This window comes from Acomys minous (assembly GCF_964271855.1).
Source record: "Acomys minous genome assembly, chromosome: 5".
NCBI classification, from domain to species: Eukaryota; Metazoa; Chordata; class Mammalia; order Rodentia; family Muridae; genus Acomys; species Acomys minous.
In genome coordinates, this window is record NC_140494.1 from 18,617,458 (window position 1) to 18,637,409 (window position 19,952).

At 36.0% G+C, this 19,952-nt stretch overlaps 1 protein-coding gene across 2 annotated transcripts in view; it reads left to right on the top strand.

Annotated features, from left to right (window-relative positions):
* Positions 1–19,952, top strand: part of MALRD1 (MAM and LDL receptor class A domain containing 1) — a 562,786-nt gene that overhangs the window by 209,586 nt on the left and 333,248 nt on the right. For both annotated transcript variants that reach the window (XM_084782548.1, XM_084782549.1), the window contains exons 20-21: positions 624–800; positions 4,054–4,216. In XM_084782548.1, the coding sequence (XP_084638674.1) occupies positions 624–800; positions 4,054–4,216 (340 nt within the window). The remainder of the gene's footprint in view (positions 1–623; positions 801–4,053; positions 4,217–19,952) is intronic.

The following is a 19,952-nucleotide window of genomic DNA, read 5'->3' on the forward strand; positions in this document are numbered from 1 at the left end:
GCAGTGTCTACTACTACATAATGCAGAGTTATCACTAGGATGTTTTATCAAATAACTTAATAAAATTAATAAACTTCTATAAATTTGTTTTACTTTCTATAATTTAAAAAGATATAAACTTACTTAAAAATTTTTTTTTTAGGAAAAAAGGACTTCTGGTTTGGATTTGTCCCTAAAAACTTGACCCAACAAAAATAGCTACAGATTTATGAGGTCTCTGAAAGAATAAAGTTGTGTATATATTTCGTTTCATGTATCATAGTTGAGGGCCACTAAGACCTTTGCTCTGGCTCCAGATGTTAGCACTTACCACTGTGTTGGCTCCTCCTCCTTTCCCAAGACATTTTCTTTAGCTTTCTTTTTATTTAACTTTCAATCACTTTTCTTTTTTAATCAAATCTTTCACCTCCTTTTGTGATTAAAAAAAAAATACTCAAGCTTTCTGTCTTTGCTAAGACAGAGTCCCATTTTAAATGCTTAAATGAATTTAACGGAATAGTATTATCAAATATCTCTCATAAAATAAATGTGTAGCCTAATTAGAAATGTCAATTTTGAAAAACAAACATTTAAGATAACTACAAGGTATGCTACGTGATGCCTCTGTCTTATTTCTCCTCAAGGAAACTTGCCAATGGACATTCCAAGTCCACCAGAAACTTCAGTTCCAGTGACCTTGCCTCCACACAACTGTACAGATGAGCAATTTGTCTGTAGGTCTAATGGTCACTGTGTTGGAAAAATTCAGAAATGTGACTTCAGATATGACTGCCCTGACAAATCAGATGAGGCATCTTGTGGTAGGTGAATTCCCAGCTCTTGCGTGTTTTAAATATAAAACTGCCGTTTTGTGAGCCATACACTTCTGGATCCACTCCCACCTTAGGCGTTCCTATATCGTCAAGTGAGAAGTATTTAGGCATGGGGCACTATAGTTACTTGACTTAGACTAGCTGTTTCAAATGCACACAAAAATAAAGAATACTGTAATGAATATGTACATAGATCCAAAATAGAGAGAAATATGTACTGACATAACTCAGCATTTCACAGATTACCATTACAGAGTTTTCAGAATGGCTTAGCGATGTTTATTCATGTATGAGTTATGTATGTAAAATTATGATATACTTACTAACATATATTTCAATTGATCTGAATAGGTAAGTGCCATTATTGAATATTTTATATAAAAAATGATCATTTTTATGAAGTATAGATCTTCTGCATCCATTTTCCTCTTGGGTATTCCTATATTGTCAAGTGAGAAGTATTTAGGAATGGGGACTATAATATACCTGAATTAGATTAGCAATTTCATTTTTCCCATAGTCAAATGCACACAAAAATAAAGAATAACATAACAAATATATTGAGTTTATAACAAGAATAATTTTAATACATGCAAGCCATGTTCCCATGTCTTGGTAAAATATGATTCTCATTTACTACCTGCCAATTCATACCTCTCCTAAGTGGATCGGTGACAAAGTATTAATTTAATATTGAACTTTGAAGTCAAAGATGCACATGGAAGGAGCCACTTGTATGCAAATGTATCATACTGCAGCATCAATCAAAAGTCTTCATGTTAAGGGTTACAAACATACCAATGACACAAAGCATAGTGAAGCCCTCATCTGTTTCATCACTGGGTAAATAAGTTTTAGGGTTTAAGAACTTGGTGGGGCAGGAGATCCCCTTCAGTCACAGGAACAGGAAGATACAAGTGAAGGGATAACAACTGAGATGTAATCTGAATATATTACTTAATAAAAATATGAAGAGTAAAAGTTTTTCACTTTAACTCAGAAAAAAGCAAGTCTTAATAAACAACTGTACTATACATCTAGACTAAATAGGTGATAAACTCAGAACTAGTGCACTCCATAAATGAGATGGCTGTGACTCTGTCAAGGTGTCCTGGGACTTACATTATATTATGTATCACAAATAAAAGATAATTAGATAGAAGATGTGCTATTCAGTCTTTCTCATTTGAAGGCACAAATTAGGTGTAAGCACTAAGAGTTCTAAAGGTTTACACTAACCTAACCAGTTGCACATAATAGTATCTCTAGAAAATACAAGCTGTAGCCTTCAATTTTGCCTTTTTGTAATGTCATGTATTAACACATGAAAGATTATAGATTATTTAAACATAATAAGCATATTTTATGTTTACCTTAATGTGATTTTATTTTCAAATAAAAATATTTACTGATAATTGTTGATATCAGAGGATTTTTTGAATACATAAGGTTTTCAAATACTCTGTGACCTCTATTTTCTATTTATTTTTAGGATGAAATATTATAATAAACTTCTTTATAACTTACAGGTTGAGAATCCCTAATATGTTTTAAAAATTGTGTTATGTACACTTATCATGACATCTAACATTTAAATATATTTTAAGTCTATTTTATGTTATTGTCAACTATAGGTACAGTGTCACATAGCAGACCTCTAAGAGCCTAGTGTTGTTGATTGATATTTAATATGACTTTTTTTTAAACAAGTAAACAGTTAGTATCATTTCAACAATGTAAAGAACAGTTATTGAATCCTAACTCTCATCACAAGATAAATATACACAACATATATTAACATGAGAGTTTAACATCCAAATGCAATGAATCACCTGCACTTTTTGAAAAAGGATTAATTTGAAGGGATGTCTTTCCTTGTTAGAGTTTGTATTAACTTCTATATTTAAGATTTTCAACTGTGGCATGCCACAGGTTTCAATGAACCCAGAAACCGAGTTGAAAACAGGTTTTCTGTAGCACACATAAGAACTCGTTGAGTTGATTTTAATTTTACTCAAGTAGTGGTGTTTTTAACATAAGATACATGTGCACGGTCATCAAGAGGGGAAAGGAAAAAAGGAGAAGGAATTTAGAAAACGTTTTCACATGAAAAGCAATGGAATTCTAATTTTTTATAGCAGGACACAACCATTACAAGGGTCTTAAAAACATTTAAGATATTAGACCCTCTATAAATGTTACTATAAATCACATTGCTTTAAGTCAAATGCTTTTTAATTTGCACTGACATCTTTTGGGACTGATCAGAAGTCAAGTAGTACATTAGTGTGGACATGGTAGAGTCAATAGGTTAGAGCTCAAATGTCATACAAGGAGCAGAAGTGCTGACTAGGAAGAAATGGGAGACCGATGCTCTAGGAGCTAATTAACATCTCACCTCCTGGAGAGAACACACTGTTGATGTATGCATTTATTCCCATATTATACTTTCTGTGGAGATTCAAATACAAATGAACCTCTATTTTTATTTTTATTTTTTTGAACCTCTATTTTTAAAACATTTTTCTTGTGATTATATAAAATGTTTGCTGAAATACTTTTATCAGTGCTTAAAAGTTACTGCACAGGAGCTGGGCAGATGGTCCAGTTGGTAAAGTGCTGGCTGAGTACGCATGAGGTCCTGTGCTAGATGCCCAGAACCCACATACGAGTCAGGTGTGACAGCTTAGTCTTGTAAGCCCAGAGATCCAGAGCTGGGAAGGTTAAGACTCACTGAGGCATGCTGACCAGCTGTTCCCACCTGATTGATACATAGAAGGAGAAATGCAAGATCCTACCTCAAAAAGTAAGTTAGAGAGACCCTGAGAAACAACACCCAAGGACGATCTGTAGCATGTACTCACAGGGAAACACAGGCACGCACGCACGCGCGCACACACACACACACACACACACACAGAGAGAGAGAGAGAGAGAGAGAGAGAGAGAGAGAGAGAGAGGGAGAGAGAGAGAGAGAGAGAGAGAGAGGAGAGAGAGAGAGAGAGAGAGAGAGAGAGAGAGAGAGAGAGAGAGAGAGAGAGAGAGAGAGAGAGAGAGAGAGAGAGAGAGAGAGAGAGAGAGAGAGAAGGAGGCAGGGATACACACATGCAGCCTCATGAACACACATTCCTCATAGTATGATTTTTAAATCCAAGTATAAGAAAGTGCTGCGGAGTATGCGCCTCTTCTTGCCATGTTCATTGTGATTTGCTCATCTTGTCTTTGTTCCATTTTATTCGAGTGCTGGAGGTTTGTACATTTGAGGAGAAAAACCTTTGTCAATGGTACCAGCCGAAACCAGCAAAGTCACTCCATGATTCAAATACATTCAGGTGGGGACTCGGCAATGGGATCAGCATTCATCACGGGGAAGAAAACCACAGACCAGCAGTAGATCACACAAAGTAAGTGGCTCCATATTTCCACAGTGTTTCTTAGGACTAATGTAGTGTCCAAGAACAAGAGAGCTGCATGCATTTTTTTTCATACTCTACCAGGAAAAAACAGTCTTTAAAAGCAAGAAATCAGGTTGATAAGGTACCTCACTGGGTAAAGGCATTTGCTGCCAACCATGTTGACATGAGTTCAATTTCCAGGACATACATGATGTAAAGAGAGACTCAGTTCCCATTCAACATCAACAGGCACACCATTGTATGTAAGCATCTGTGTGCACACATACACATATATATTCATAGAGTTACAATACACACACACACACACACACACACACATACACACACACTTACACCTAAAATCAAATGGTAGTTCTGTGAATACCATAAAAACTAGACACAAACATAAACATTAAAGCAAAGAAATTATACAATATTTTACTATCCCCTTTCTGTGAGAAGCTCAGCAATTTGATATTTTTTAGCAATTTGTTAATTAATTAATTAATTAATTAATGTTTGCCTCTGCCGATGGCCTTCAATATTCTAGTCAAACACTCTGCCACTGATCCACATTTCTTGCATAAAAACTGCTGCTAATATGTTGTTTAAAAATATTGAGGCTGATGAGATATCTCACTCAGTAAAAATGCTTATGAGGCAGAGACAGGTAGATCTTTGTGGCTCGCTTGCTAGCCTGGAAAGCCTATGTGGAAAGTTCCAGACTAGGGAAGGACTTGTCTCAAAAAACAAACAAACAAACAAAAACGCTAGATGATGTTCTGAGAAAGGATATGGAGTTAACCTATGGCCTCTGCACATGCATGCACACAGTTGCATGTGTAACCTTTGTTTGTACACCTGAACACCATCTCTTTCTCTCTCTCTCTCTCTCTCTCTCTCTCTCTCTCTCTCTCTCTCTCTCTCTCACACACACACACACACACACACAAAGTAAAATCTTCATCATTTTTCTCTCTGAAAGTCTTCCATTGTTCTGTTATCTATCTATCTTTTTATAGATCTATTTTCTTTATCAATTAATTTAATTTCTTTTCCCTCTCCCTTTCTCATTGTTTTGTATTTTATATACCTACGAACACAGGCAAATATCCAGACTTTCCTTATAGATCTATGAGCATAGTTTGTCCAGTATTTGATAAATCATGCCATTAAGTATTTTCTATGACTTAATTTGTGTTTTACTGAAGGGTCATTTCATAATTTGTAATCCGATCCCAATTCTTAGACTTCCCAATTGATTTTATTTTCTATAATAGTATTAGCTGTGAGAATGTAAGGGGATGTGGTGGTTTTTTTTTTTCTTCTTCTTCTTCTGAGAAACATTGCTTTAATGGAAGATGGAAAAATGATAAAATGTGAGTTCAGTTCTTACTGGGATGGCCTCAGTGAAGCAATGATGTAAAGCCTAGCACACAACTATAGACAAAGAAGAAACAGAAGGGATTACTATGTGATAGGGAGCCTTTTTCTCCACGGAGGACAAACAAACAGTGCTGAGGTGCTGAAAGAGAGGACTCTTAGACAGACAAAGCAAGAGCAAACCAGATCACAAATGCAATTTTTCTTTATTATATTCACCATTAAACAATTTGTTCACTGTAATATTTCTCATTTTTCAATCTGTGAATATTTTTATATTTGAAGGGAAACATTATAGTTAGTATAGCAACCACCTTGTCTCTTGGATTCCTTTTTATTTTACATATATTGCATTTTAAAAATTAATTGCATGACAGTGACTACATGGGTAAAATAAAAAAAAATGTGAAGGAAAACTGACAGTCTCATGATGACTAAGCCCTTCCATTTGCAGTAACCTAACCCAATATCCTGGAAAGACCATAATCTGTTCTAAGATTGTATAATTGTTCACCCATTCTTTTATTGGGCACTGATTAGTTCATATTTGTAAAGAGGCATGCTCTCATATTCTATAACCATGTCTTCATTAAGAAAGGGTATTAATTTTTATTAAAAGAAATAGGCATTCTATTTCCCTATTTCCTGTTCTTATTGCCCATCTTTCTGTTATATTAGTATATGATTTCATTTAACTTTGTCTTCGTTTTTTTTTTTTATTTGTGTGGTGTGTGTGGTGTGTGTGTATGTGTGTGTGTGTGTTGTTTTCTATAGGAGGTGCAGGGTCTCACAGTGTACTTTTGGATGGTCCAGACCTTGTTATAAAGACCAGGTTGACCACAAGCCATAGAAGTGCACTTGCCTCTGTCTCCCAGGTGCTAGGACTATGGGGTTATGCCCCATACCTGGCAATTCCATTTATTTACTATAGTTCATCATATCATACCTTTTTACAGTCATTAGCTGGATATTAAATTATTTATACATTTTTGTTTAAACTGAAAATAATAGTTGCCTTATCCTTCATTTTCTTTGTGATTTATTTAATGTAATCTTTTAAGTATACAAGATAACTCATCTTCCCAGACCCTTGTTTGGTTTTTTTGTTTTTCTAGAAAAGTTGTCATGGAAGCTCCTTGCCAGAATGTCCTCTGAATTCTCCTCTGTCATGCCACAGAATTCTTTTTCTAGGCTTGTTCTTCATCTACCACATAAAGTGCAAAATCCCTAGGACTCTAAACATTATGCCTTCCTATCCTGGGCTAAGTCTGCATTTTCTGTATTATCTGTCTGCTTTATGCTCCCTTACTGTTTGTGTATCTCTTTGAATAGTGGAGATTTTTTTCATTTGATGCTCTTTGGGTGTCTGTTATGTTAAAATGTAAGCACCTTAAAAGTTAACTAGACAAGTGAACCGAAACCTAAGATGAAACGCAACTGTCAGATGATGAATTCATCACCTTCTAGTAAGTCTCCATGGTAATCTTTAAAATAAGGATACTTTCTAATTGTTAATGATTAAATGTGACTTTCTCTGATGTTTTGTTCCTCACATGCTATACTTAGGACAAAATCTTTCCAACCTGGAAGTTATGTAGTTATTCACTTTGAGTACAATTACTAAAGCTACCTTGCAATAGGGCTTGTTTGTAGCAGTCAGAATCTAATACACTATTTGGAATATTAATTTGACCTGGAGAGAAAACTCTGAAAATTTAACAAGTTAGGGGAGGAATGTTATAGTTTGACTCAGGTGAGTATATGTGTTTTTTCTTAAATGACAACGTAATTTGCCAGTCATTATAACCATAATATTTTCCCATGTCTCCAACTTTTCCATATTGTTTCAACCTTTCATTTTCTTGTTTTCTATGAAACTTTCTTATTCATGGTCACTTTAAAATCATCTTAAACTTTATTTTAATTGAGCTTCTGCCATGCCATTTTTGTTGTTTTTCAACATTTATTTTGGTCTTTTTTTCCAGAGCTCAGTAGCTAACATTTGTCCAGCTGTCTAGTCCACAGGTATAGCCCAGTGCCCATGGCCTGCAATCCTCCGTTGTCATCCTTTTGTTAGTCAGAATTCAGGGAAACCTAGCTGCAGCCCAGAAAAGGAACCTCTGTTTATCTTAGTTATAGTTTTCAACGTAAGGTTGAAAGACATTCAGTCTTTCCATGGCTGGTGCCTCAAGAAAAGGTGTTACTCCATCCCTGATCTCGCTGGTCAGAGTGGTCTTGTATTCACAGGAAGGCATCATGTCTTTAGCATCTAGCAATGTCTTTAGGTTTAATTTTTATCTTTGTTTTCTGAGCTTTCTTTTTCTTCTGGTAAAGAGATTTATTTTGCCATCATTCAATTTAAATGGTAAGGGCATAGCTGCAACAGATTGAAATCCCTAATGGTGTTGGGTTATGCTTCCCTCTGACTTAAAGTCAATAGAAATTCCAAGAAGCATCTATTGTGTGTGTAAATGAAGCCTGTGATATTATGAAAGTATATTGCTACAAAGGAAAAAAAGAGACTAAATTAGAACTGCATATAGGAGTAATGAAAGTGTAAATGGGATTGTGTCATATATTATATAAGCCAGCAGCTGTTTTCTATGTGTCCCCACCCTCCCACTTACAATAAGCTACAAAATCCTGGAGGAGTCCCAGGCACTACATTTCCCAATCTGTTGTATTGCCGTCAGCTGTCTGGCCCACAGTAAGTCTCCACAAGGAGATAAAGCACAAAATTAAATTCATTTTAAAGAAGGACACTTAACAGATGCTGTTGAATTTCTATACCCACATGACCATCAGCCTTGAAGAAGGTAGTGGCCTCAAGCCCACATCTTCTTTCTTGTGTCTTTCTCAGCTTTTCTCTGAGCTCCATCCTCGCCAAAAGAGGTTGGTCTCACCTATTCTGTAGCTTACAGTCAGCTTCATGCTCACTTTTCCAAATTTTGTGCATTTTTGAAGGGAAGCTTTGCCTATTTAGAGAATGCCTTTCTTTCCCCTTCCTCTTCTGTGTGTCTCTGGAAACACAAAGGCAGTTTTCAAAGCCATTATCTCAAAAGAATTTTTCAAGACCAGTTTTGAGAATTAAAAAAGATTGTGGCAATTATCCTTCCCTTCCATCTTGCTCCCCAAGCTCTATGTGAGGCAAAAGTCTCGCTTCTGGCTCAGCGCAGGAAAGATCATTTCCAGGCAAACACAAGAGGAAAAAGGCAGTTCATATATTTCAAAATATTCTTCCACTTTAAACATTTAATGAGGCGATTAAAAAGTCTAGATAATTCATGCTATGGTGGGAATATGTAGGGAACTTTTCCCTGAATATTGGAGTCCTAGACAAGATCTTTAAAATGTGTGCTTTTCATCATGAAAATAACATAATGTTTAATAGAATGATACTCCAAAGTCGAGTTTGCTTTTTATAAGCAAGTACAAAATTTGTACATGTGAAATGAATTCTATGATGTAAAATTAAAGTTGCATTTTTATTTTGTATTTGTATTCAGAAGCATGTCACCATTTCATATGGCTAGTTCATTTGTTCCATATGAATTTGATAGCTGATTACCATTTTTTAAGGCTAAGCATATACAGCAAGAAGCTAGTGAGGGCGTTTATCATGCATATAGCATAAGATCTGGCAAGATGTCCTCCCAAGACTGCCACAAGGCAAAAAGAAAGGAATATTCTTGACTATAAGTCATCAAAGTAATAAAATAAGATTTACATAAAAGTCACCTAAAATTTGCCCATTTTCCTTAAAGTGGGGTTGGATGAAATCTCATTTTCTTTAATATTATGAATAGAGAGAACATTTAGAAGAAAATTTATTTTCTTGGTATTTTTTGAGAAGGTATCATGATCTGTTGAGGAGCAGTAAGAAGAAAAGGAGAAGAACAAGATGGAAGAGAAAGAAGAGGAAGGAAAGGAGGAGGAGACAGGGCAGAGTGGGTGGAGGAGAAAGAGGGAAAAGGAAGAGAGGAAAATGCAATAGGAAGATGAATCTATATCCTTTAATTCTCCGGAAACTACTAGGGAGTTTGTCTGGAACCATTTTTTTTTTCAGATGAATTTGTCTTGAAATTACTATCAGTTTAACAGTGCACCACTGAGTCAACACTGGGCTTGAGTGTCACACAGTTCTCTGGAGTTTAGACATGTTTGGAATGCTGTGGGTTTGGAGGAGTTGTGCAGTGATTTCTCCCAGCTTTTATTTCCTCTGAAACCTTAGAACCTTGTACTCTGACCTGTACAGTCAGCGTAACCACCCAGTCTTTTAGCTCAGCATAGTATACACATACGATAGTATGTATATTTATAGAGAACACCAGCAGTGCTATAATCATTCTTCTATTATAGACTATGCTCTATAAATCTGTTCTGTTTTACTAAATGTTCATCACAAGGTTAAAGAGGATAAAAATAAGTGAACAGGAATTTTTCATGAGCCTGGACTCATGGCCATGGATAACATTAAGTTCTACATGCTTCATTATATAGAATGGTGTTCAATAAAAATCTAGTGCTCTCAAGGCTAGTGATTTCTAAGTGTGTTCCAAACATCATGGGGAAATTTCTGAAAATAGCAAGAACTTTTAAATAAATGTATGTATCTTTATACATATAACATAGTTTATATGTATATGTAAAACAGTTCTCCTGAATTTATATATATGCAGATATTTACATTAAAATACATGAAGCCTGCACACATGTTCACACACACATATACATCAGAGTATATTTAAATTTAAATTTTGAATCATTTATATCAACATTTAGAATAACAAATACTAACATTTAGAAACAGTTTTACAGTAATAAGTATGAGTACAAATATTCAAAGTCTAAATTGAATGGACTGTTTTGGTACTTGTTGGCAAATGGCATTTCAGCTAGTTATTGAAGAGCTGAGTGGGAAGCTAAATGACAAAACGGTGGGAAAAATCCCTTCTTATTAGACTATTCTAAGTTCTTAGTTTTCACTTTTGTATTTCATTTGTTTTGTATAATTAAATGAATTATATTACATATTTTTTATTTAATTCAGAAATATTTTATCTTGAGAGGTAGTTTTAAAAAAGATGTCTACAGTTACTTAAAAATGTAAGTAACTGTTTTTGAAGTAACTATATTTTAAGAGGCTATGCTATATTTAAAATTATAGTGCATTATGAAAGGGAGACTTTCTAATATATTTACTAATGTTGATAATAAAATCTACAAATTTGTGATGTTACCCAAGACCACATCCTCTCTTGATTATATATTGTTTTTAATCAGAGTTTCAATTCTGTTCAAATATCAGAATTTATTTTCATTGTGTATTTAAAAAAAATAGATCTATTCATTTCCGGTAGAGTCAGCATAGTTAAACAACTGTAAAAGGAAACCGTTTTCTCCAGTCATACTAAAGTAGAGTAAGCTTAATTCTCATTGAGGTAAGGCATTAAACATATGAATCATTTGTAGATACTGACAGTGTCATTTTCTAACAGCGACTGGCACTGACATAGAGTTCCAGGAAAGACATTTCCTGCCCAGAATTTCCAAGGCCGTCTTGTCCAGGCTCATAGTTTCATTATCATAGCCATCTGAAGGCCATATTCTGAAACAGACAGCATCTCTAGGTGTGGGCACACTGGGCATAAGACTAGAGTTGCATGCACAGTATAGAGTGCCACTTGCTATCTATTGCCTGCAAGCTCTCACTCTCTCTAGAGGACACCTCAGGTAATAAGCTACACTTGGCTGGATGTCTGTCTTTAATATGTCATGAAAAGATTCTCAGTTTTTCCTTATTCGTATATAGTAAGAGTGTCAAATACTTGCTTTCAATTTTGTCCTTCCATAGGTGTATGTGATGCCCTTTACCACAAACTTCTCTCATCCCTTCTTAATTTATACTCCTTATTTTGCTTTGTGTCTGATATTTCCATAAATACATAGATGATATAAGAAAGAAAATATGGACTATTCATCCTTTTAATTCTGGCTAGCCTTGTTTGGTATGACGAACTCCAGTTACATCCATTTCTATGCAAAAGACATCACTAACTTCATTCTTCTTTTGGCCAATAAAAGCTTATTCCATGTGTACTGTGTTTTCTTTAGTCATTCATCTGTTGATGGCTATTTAAGATCATTCCATATGCTAGATATTAGGCATAGTGATGTGTTAAACACTCATGTGCACATATATCTGTGCTATGCTGAGTTGGAGTCCTTTGATAATATACTCCCTTAGGGGTGGTATAGCCTGATCCTCTGTTTTTAGATATTGGAGGAAACTCTGAACAGATTATCATAGTTCATAACTAAGTTACATTTTCATCAACAGTATATACAGGTCCTTTCCTATCGACTCCATGCCCCTAATCCTTACCAGCATTTCTTGTTTGTTTCCTTTATGATAACCTTTCTGAGTGGAGTGAGATGGATGTCAATGTAGTTTAGGTTTGCGTTTTCCTAATGACTAATACAAATTAATCAGACCAATATTATAAATAATATCACATGATGCCTTTGTTGCCCTTTTCATCTATCTATCTATCTATCTATCTATCTATCTATCTATCTATCTATCTATCTTCTATCCACCTATTTATTCTTCTCTCATATATTACATCCTGACTAAAATTTTCCCTCCCTCCACTCCTCCGCACTCCTTTCCCCATCTTCTTTCTCCCCTATATTCACTCCTCCTCCATTTCCCTTCAGAAAAGAGCAGCCCCCTCCACCAATATCAACTGATCATGGCATAACAAATGACAATAAGACTAGGCACAAATCCTTCCCACTTCCCATCGGCCTGGCAAGCCATGTTGTCTGTGTCTCTGTAGGTCTCTGAGTAATACAGCTCTTTCTTTATTTCAGTTGTTGGTTTTGATGAATCTCACCAGACTGATACACCAACATTAACTCTTCTAACGAGTGGATGAGGGTCAGATAATAGCTATGAGAGCATTTTCCAGTGTAACCCTTTCCTGTGAGAGGGAAACCTGGTCATACCCTTAGGCAACTGACCTCTTCTAGAACAGAGTAACACACAAAAGGTACCTTATAAGTTCCTGCAACCAAATGCCCTGAAGCCCTGTTAGGGCAGAGCTAAAATCTGAGGGATGGGGTTGGGGAGGAAGGGGAAGAAAGAGTTTAGGGGAGTGGGTAGATAAGAAGTGGGAGAAGAAAGGAAGGAGAGACGGGGGCTAGGAGGTAGATTTCCTCCAGCTGTCTATCGGAGAAGAATGCATTGCCTCTGCCCTACTTCCCTTGGGTTCACTCCATCAGTTGTCTGGCTGCCTTGCTGACTCTCTCTGACTGCAATGTGCATACATCTTAGACAACCTTCTTTAATGGACACAATCTTCACTTGTCCTTGTTGGTTTGGTTTTAGTTTCCATGACAACCTTCATATAAACATTAGCCATCCCTTCTATGTTTCCAGTAGCTAAGGATCACTATATAAGTGGTTTTGTTTATGTTTTTTTTTGTTTTTCTTTTTAGTTCTGCCCTTTTAAAGCAAATTCATTATGCTGAATTTAAACTTCTCTGTGGATTTGAGGGGATTAAAGTATATTGAATAAAAGTTAACAGTACCATACACACAAAGCCCAGCAGGTGTACTATGATCATTCATAGAGGAGAAAGAAAGACAGTTTCCTCCTAAGATTGCTGTATATGCAGTCAGGAGCAACCAAAATAGGAGCTAGGGAAGAACAAATGCCTTTCCTTTGTGACACAACACTACCTACTTGAATGTGATGATTGTGTTTCAAATAGTAAAGAGATATTTATCTGCAAGATAATGTGGCTTTAATGCCATTATCTACATATCTCTGGCATTAGGAACATAAATTGTTCCTGTGAGTTTTATATGGTATTCAAATTAAACCATAAACCCGGAGCAAAGGTAGTTTGCATTTAGTAATGCTATCTGGTACAGTCCCGTTCGCCTAAGTGCTGTTACATTCATCTTACAGGATCTATCTCCTCTAGTCATAATGAAATGCAGGGTGTTCCGTGGAGGTTACCACACAGAAGTTGTGCTCCTCAGAGTTTTTATCTCCTTTCTATCCATGAAAAGCCCTTTCACTTCAGTATTCAAATAGGAAAGATACAAACTAGTTTATTTGAAACATATTTTCTTCTGCTTAAAGAAAAAAATTATGGGAGGTAGAGGTTAGGAAATTGGCTAGCTTGTATTTTAAACTCAAATGCAAGTATCTCTTCATGGACTGACACTCCAACACTGATTAAAATGTATTTGTAAAAAAGAAATTATATTGAGTATGTTTGTAAAACAAGAATACAGTCCTCTCAAACCTGGTGGTCCAGGGCTGTAATCCCAACTTCTCAGAAGACTTAGGTAAGGGAAACGTAATCTCAACACCTACCTGGGCTATAGACTTAGTACAAGGCTAGCCTATTCAACTTCTTGAGGGAAAGTCTAAAAAAAATCAGAGGAGATCTGAGAATCCCTCTTCCATATCTTTTAATCTGTTGGGAAGGCTAACCTCTGAGGTTTTTGTTTAACGTTCTAAGTTTTTTGTTTCTTCTTTCTTTCTTTCTTTCTAACAGTTTTGCTTTTGTTAATGTTTTGGTTACTGATTCTATTTCCACTTTCATGTCTTTGAGGTCTCTGAAGAGACTTGTAATTGATATTCTGAAGTCCTTCTTTTGTTCCGAGCTAAATAACACTTTTCAGGATCTATTACTGTTGCCTGCTCTGGATCCTAGGCAAGTGTGGTGGCTCTGAGGTCCTAGGAAGAGAGTGTTTCTTTAAGTTGGAGGTTACAAAGGACTGGAGTAGACCAGGAGAAAGTCGGAGAGGGACTTTGGGGAGGCTAGGAGGACCACACCAAGAGTTGTAGTCCCCAGCGAATGGAAGTCGACTGGGTGAAGGCCTCCTACAAGCTGGATGCTACAGGACCACAGGACCACTACTAAATAGGATGTTTTCATACTACTGCTCCCTCAAGGTTCAGGGAGGCAGAAAGACTTCAAGGAAATGAATGGTGTATTCTAGAGACAACAGTATCGATGTACATATGAACTGGGAGGAATTGCAGGAAAAAATATATATTTTTCCAAAGAAGCTACATAGTTTAAAAATTATAAATGGCTGCGCATATCACTCAGCAAGTGTTTTGTGGACTGGGTGCCAAAACAAATGAGCTGACGAATTGTCATGGATTTAATTTGTATCATGAGAGGATATTATAGTAGTCCCTTATTTCAGCCACTTTTTTTCTGTGAGTTATGGATCAGTGAATGTCAATTGAAACAAAATGATTTTTATACTTGAAATCTCTATTTAACGCCAACGTCAAAGAATAACTTAAGCAATATGAGGGAAATTTCCTTGTAATGGATTAATCTAGTGGTTTCTGCAAACAGAATGAAAACATATCAAGAATCAGTGAGCTACCTTAGAATGAAAGTAGGTTCTGCAGACTCCTTACCAACGAGATCTGACATCATTTATGGGAAAATAGAGCATAAACAACAATCTAATCTCCTATAATCCAATCCGTTCATTTGTTTTTGTATTGGTACAGGGTCTTCTAAATACAGCAGTGTTGTGTGGCTTGGAGGAAGCTGTATGTGGATATGTTTGTTGGTTCAATGCCTGCGACCCATCCCAATTAACTGAATCTCCCACAAATAATAATGACTAGACTATGAAACTTTTAGCAAAACATTAAGGAAGTTTCTATTTATAAACAGAGAGTAGAAAAACCTAACTATTAGCTGTTTTTATTTAATAGAACATTCTAGCAATGAAGCAGTACTACTTGAAAGTTGACTCTATGGAAAAAATTGTGTGGTACCTTTCATATGTAATCACAGCAAATCAATCCAATGAACTTTTCATTCATAGTATTCTTGATTGACAACAGAGCTCAAACCCAGCAGGCTACTGTCTTTGATCTTCTTTTGGCAATGTAGGAGCCACAGTGTAGGAGAACCTGGTTCTCACAGATATTAAAGTCTGCTCTTAAACACAATCCTGCATCTTCTTATGATATGCATTTTTGGAAATCCAAGCATCTAGAAGATTTATAGTGTCGCTCAATCACAGTTTTATGCTACTAAAAATAAAGAAAGAACAGAGCACACTCACATTAACTTGGGCTCCAAAGAAAAAGAACATAGGTAAAGTCTGAGTTAGAGTAAACTGGACAGAAAACAGAACCTGTGGAATATCCAACACCCCCAACTTTCTTGCCTGATTTCTTCTTTACATACAAAATTTCCATTTTGTTCATAGAATTTTGCTTTGTTTCTCTAGGCCGGTGATAGTTAATCTTCCTAATGCTACAATCCTTCAATCGCTCATCTCCTGGCAATCCCAAACCATAAAATTATTTTGTTAGTACTTCATAACTGTAGTTTTGCTATATTATGAATTGTAGTGTAAATGTCTGATATGCAGGACGTATGAAATTTGATCCCCCAAAGGGTCACAACCCACAGATTGAGCAGCATTATTCTAGACATGTTGAGACAAGCTCATTGTTTTAGGCCACTGGCCAGTAGTGCTTACCACCTTCCGTCTCCAACCCCAGCTTTTTCTGCTATTTCGGTTTTTTTGGGGGGTGGCGGAGAGGGACAGGATTAATTACATACCCAATTTTGGCCTTGACCTTGAGATCATCTCTTTCTCAGTCACCTGGTGCTGACATTAAAGTCTTGCACTATCAAGTGTAACTTAGCCAGTGGTTCTTAGCTGCACCGTAGAGTTACTTTCACACCTGGTTAACACACTATGAAATTTCTTGTTAAATACGCCTGGGCTCTACGGAGGGGCTCACATTTTACACTACTGGTAAGCATTCTACCACTGGGGGAAAAGACTTTCATTTTTACTTTTTGGAAGGATTTTGTACATGAGTGTTTTGTTTACATCATTCCCAACCCCTCTTCCTTTTTCTTCTCACTTGTCCCATTTCCTTCTATTTCGTCTCAGTATCATGGCCTCTTCTTTTATTATCATTCACACACACACACACACACACACACACACACACACACATACACACATACACACATACACACACAGAGAGAGAGAGAGAGAGAGAGAGAGAGAGAGACAAAGACAGAGACAGAGAGACAGAGACAGAGACAGAGAGACAGAGACAGAGAGACAGAGACAGAGACAGAGAGACAGAGAGACAGAGAAAGAGACACAGAGAGAGAGACAGAGAGACAGAGAGGGAGGGAGAGAGGGAGAGAGACAGAGACAGAGACAGAGAAAGAGACAGAGAGAGACAGAGACAGAGAGGGAGAGAGCGCTACTGATTCTGTTTAGAGCTGCCTTTCTGTGCATGAGTTTATGAGTTATCACTTTGGACTGGATAAGTAATATTTCTAACTGCATTCTAAATATTTATCCTTATACCTGTAGATACATGTGGCTTTAACCATTCACCTTTGAGCCTCAGTTTCTTCAGATGTAAACACCTGATCCACAAAAGTTTCTTTCTGATGTGTCCTGGGTTAGGCAGACAAGACCTAGATACGAAATCCATGGCACATACGGACCCCAAGTCAGACTCAGAGCATCAAGTTCAGTTGCATTCAGTTAATTAAAAGCTTTGATTCTAGAAATATTGGTATGTTTATAAGCCTCTTGGGAAAATACCCAGCCACTTAAAGCAGATAATGCAATATACAAACCACTTGTTCCTTGTCAACAGAAGAATGGCTGCAAAAACTGTGTGGCTTCCCTTAACAATTTTTTCATGTTTAGTTTTTATTCACCTCCCACATGTATGCCTCCAGGATTTTTCTCAATTTTATATCTCTGATGAAACCCCAAAGGTAATGAGTCCTCTCAATTATCTTTGTTTACATGCTTATTTATATATTTCCTTGTGTGTGTGTTTTTTGTTTTGTTTTGTTTTTTTTGCATTGGTGGCTTCTTTATGATGATACAAATTCCCCATCCTGTAGTCCTTTATTATCTTGTACAATCTTTCCTGAAATTTTTAATTTCATTTGGAGCCTTTATTGACTTTTCTTCAGCATTTAAATATTTAAAAGGGTTTAAAATGTAAAGGATTTAAGGTATATATTTTACAAAGACATGCCACTATTAACTCCAGATAAGCTGGAGTTAGCTAATAAAAGATGAGGTTAATTATCTTACTGATTACACATGTACTGATTTATTGAATTGGTACTTACGATGTTTGCTAACTAAAACTACCTTTGGAAATCTTTCCTGTTTGTTATAAAATAAATTTGTTGTTCATTGTTTATTTTAGAGATGTGACTGAAATAATTGTTAACAAATTTATTTCTGTCCTCCTGAAGGTATATGTAAACAAATTATTCTCTCTGTTTTAACATGAGATATTTTGACTGAATAATGTGTTTGGATTTTGTTTACTTAAGACTTTGATTAATGTTTACTATTCTGACTTCATTTTTGCTTAAGTATGGAATTGTTAGAACCAAACCATTTATTATTATTATTATTATTATTATTATTATTATTATTATTATTATATAAAGTAATCAGTTTCACTATGACACTTTTACACTATATGTCATTGCATACTATGAATGCCATTGGAACTTGCTTAGCATTTTTTCATTCTCTTCCTATGGGATCATGTTCTAAGTAGGCCCACTTGTGTTTCTATGTGACCTATTTACATGTATAGTTGGATTTAGATTTGATATATGGGAGAAAATTTGCTTTATTTATCAATATTTGTTGAAGGATTATTAATAATTTAATATAGATTGATATAATTATTAATGTAACAATTATTCCTTAACCCACTATTATAAAAATAAAAGTGCACAGACACCTGTGAGATTTTTAATAGCCTAAAGCACTGGGGATGGGCAGGTATAAACCCCATAAGCTACCTTGTTACTTTCCAGCCACAATCCCATATCTTTGTTGGAATCATTACTAACTGTGTTACTTCCCATCCATCACTTCCATAAATACTTGCTCACGCTTTTCATTTGAGCTGCTTCTCTCTATTATGCCAATCCTCCTGGCCATGTGCTTCTTTTTGCTAACCCATGATGACCTCTCCTTTCATCTTCCTTCTTCTTCCTCCCTCTCTTCTCTTCTCTTCTCTTCTCTTCTCTTCTCTTCTCTTCTCTTCTCTTCTCTGTCTCTGCCTCTCTGTGTCTTTATCTCTCTGTCTTGCTCTGTGTCTCTGTCTCTCCTCCTCCTCCTCCTCCTCCTTCTTCCTCTCAAGCCTGTGAACCTTGGCTTCTCCTATCTTTCTTCTTTTCTCCAGCCAATCAGGTTAAGAATCTTGGTGTGAGGAGTCAAGCAATTATTATCTGAATACACAGTAGTTCCAGATCAACCGTAACAGTTCCCTTTTATGTCTAATTCAAAAGGCTTTATCTATCTATCTATCTATCTATCTATCTATCTATCTATCTAGTTATCTATCTAATCTGTCTTCTATCTATGAATAAATATATATAAACAAACTACATACAGTAAAAACAGTTCTGAAGCAATTGTAAAAATTACTAGGTAATATTAACAGATCTATTAGTCCATATGTATTTGGCAACCTGGAAGAAAATACTCTCTATATGATCTTGGTGAATATAAGTTCTGTACATAAGTGATTCTCTAACATATCGTATATTTATCAACCTTAAAACATCTTCAATCCTAAGCACCTTAAGCCTAACTGTGAATCTATATAACTCTTCAACCCATCAGAGATTTGAGAAGGAATAAAATTATTACATTAGAAAGTAGGAAATACAGGCAAGCAGCTTCCAATGCAAATAAAAGTGACAGAGATGGTTTGCTGCTTGGTCACCCCATACTTCTCTGTAATAGTAGAGCATCAGCTTCAGCCTTCTGGCCCAGTATATCTGAGAGACTTAATTGTGAAGCAGGAAATATGAAGACTTACTTACCCTATCTTGGCAGAGCTGAGGCAGTCTACTTCGCCTGAATCCAGGTCTTGCCCATTCTTGGACACCATATGGTCTGCAGAGAGAGCAGGGACATTTTGTGTAGTTGAAGCCGACTACCAAATGGAGTTCTCATGATGGTTATCATGTTCATCCAAGTAGAAAGGGTGTTGTCAGGAGCTGAAATGCCTCAAGTCAAAAAGGCTTTAAAGTAATAAAAATAGCATTAAATGCCATATTTTCTAGGCATCTGAGGTTTTTAAAGACTTCTATATATTTATATTTACATGTGCAGACTCCTATCTGTCTGTCTGTCTGTCTATCTATCTATCTATCTATCTATCTATCTATCTATCTTTCTTATAAACATGCAAATGTTGCTTGATTTTTAGCCATGTATTACCTGTTCAACCTAGGATGCATGATTTGGTGATAGAATATTTGTGACATG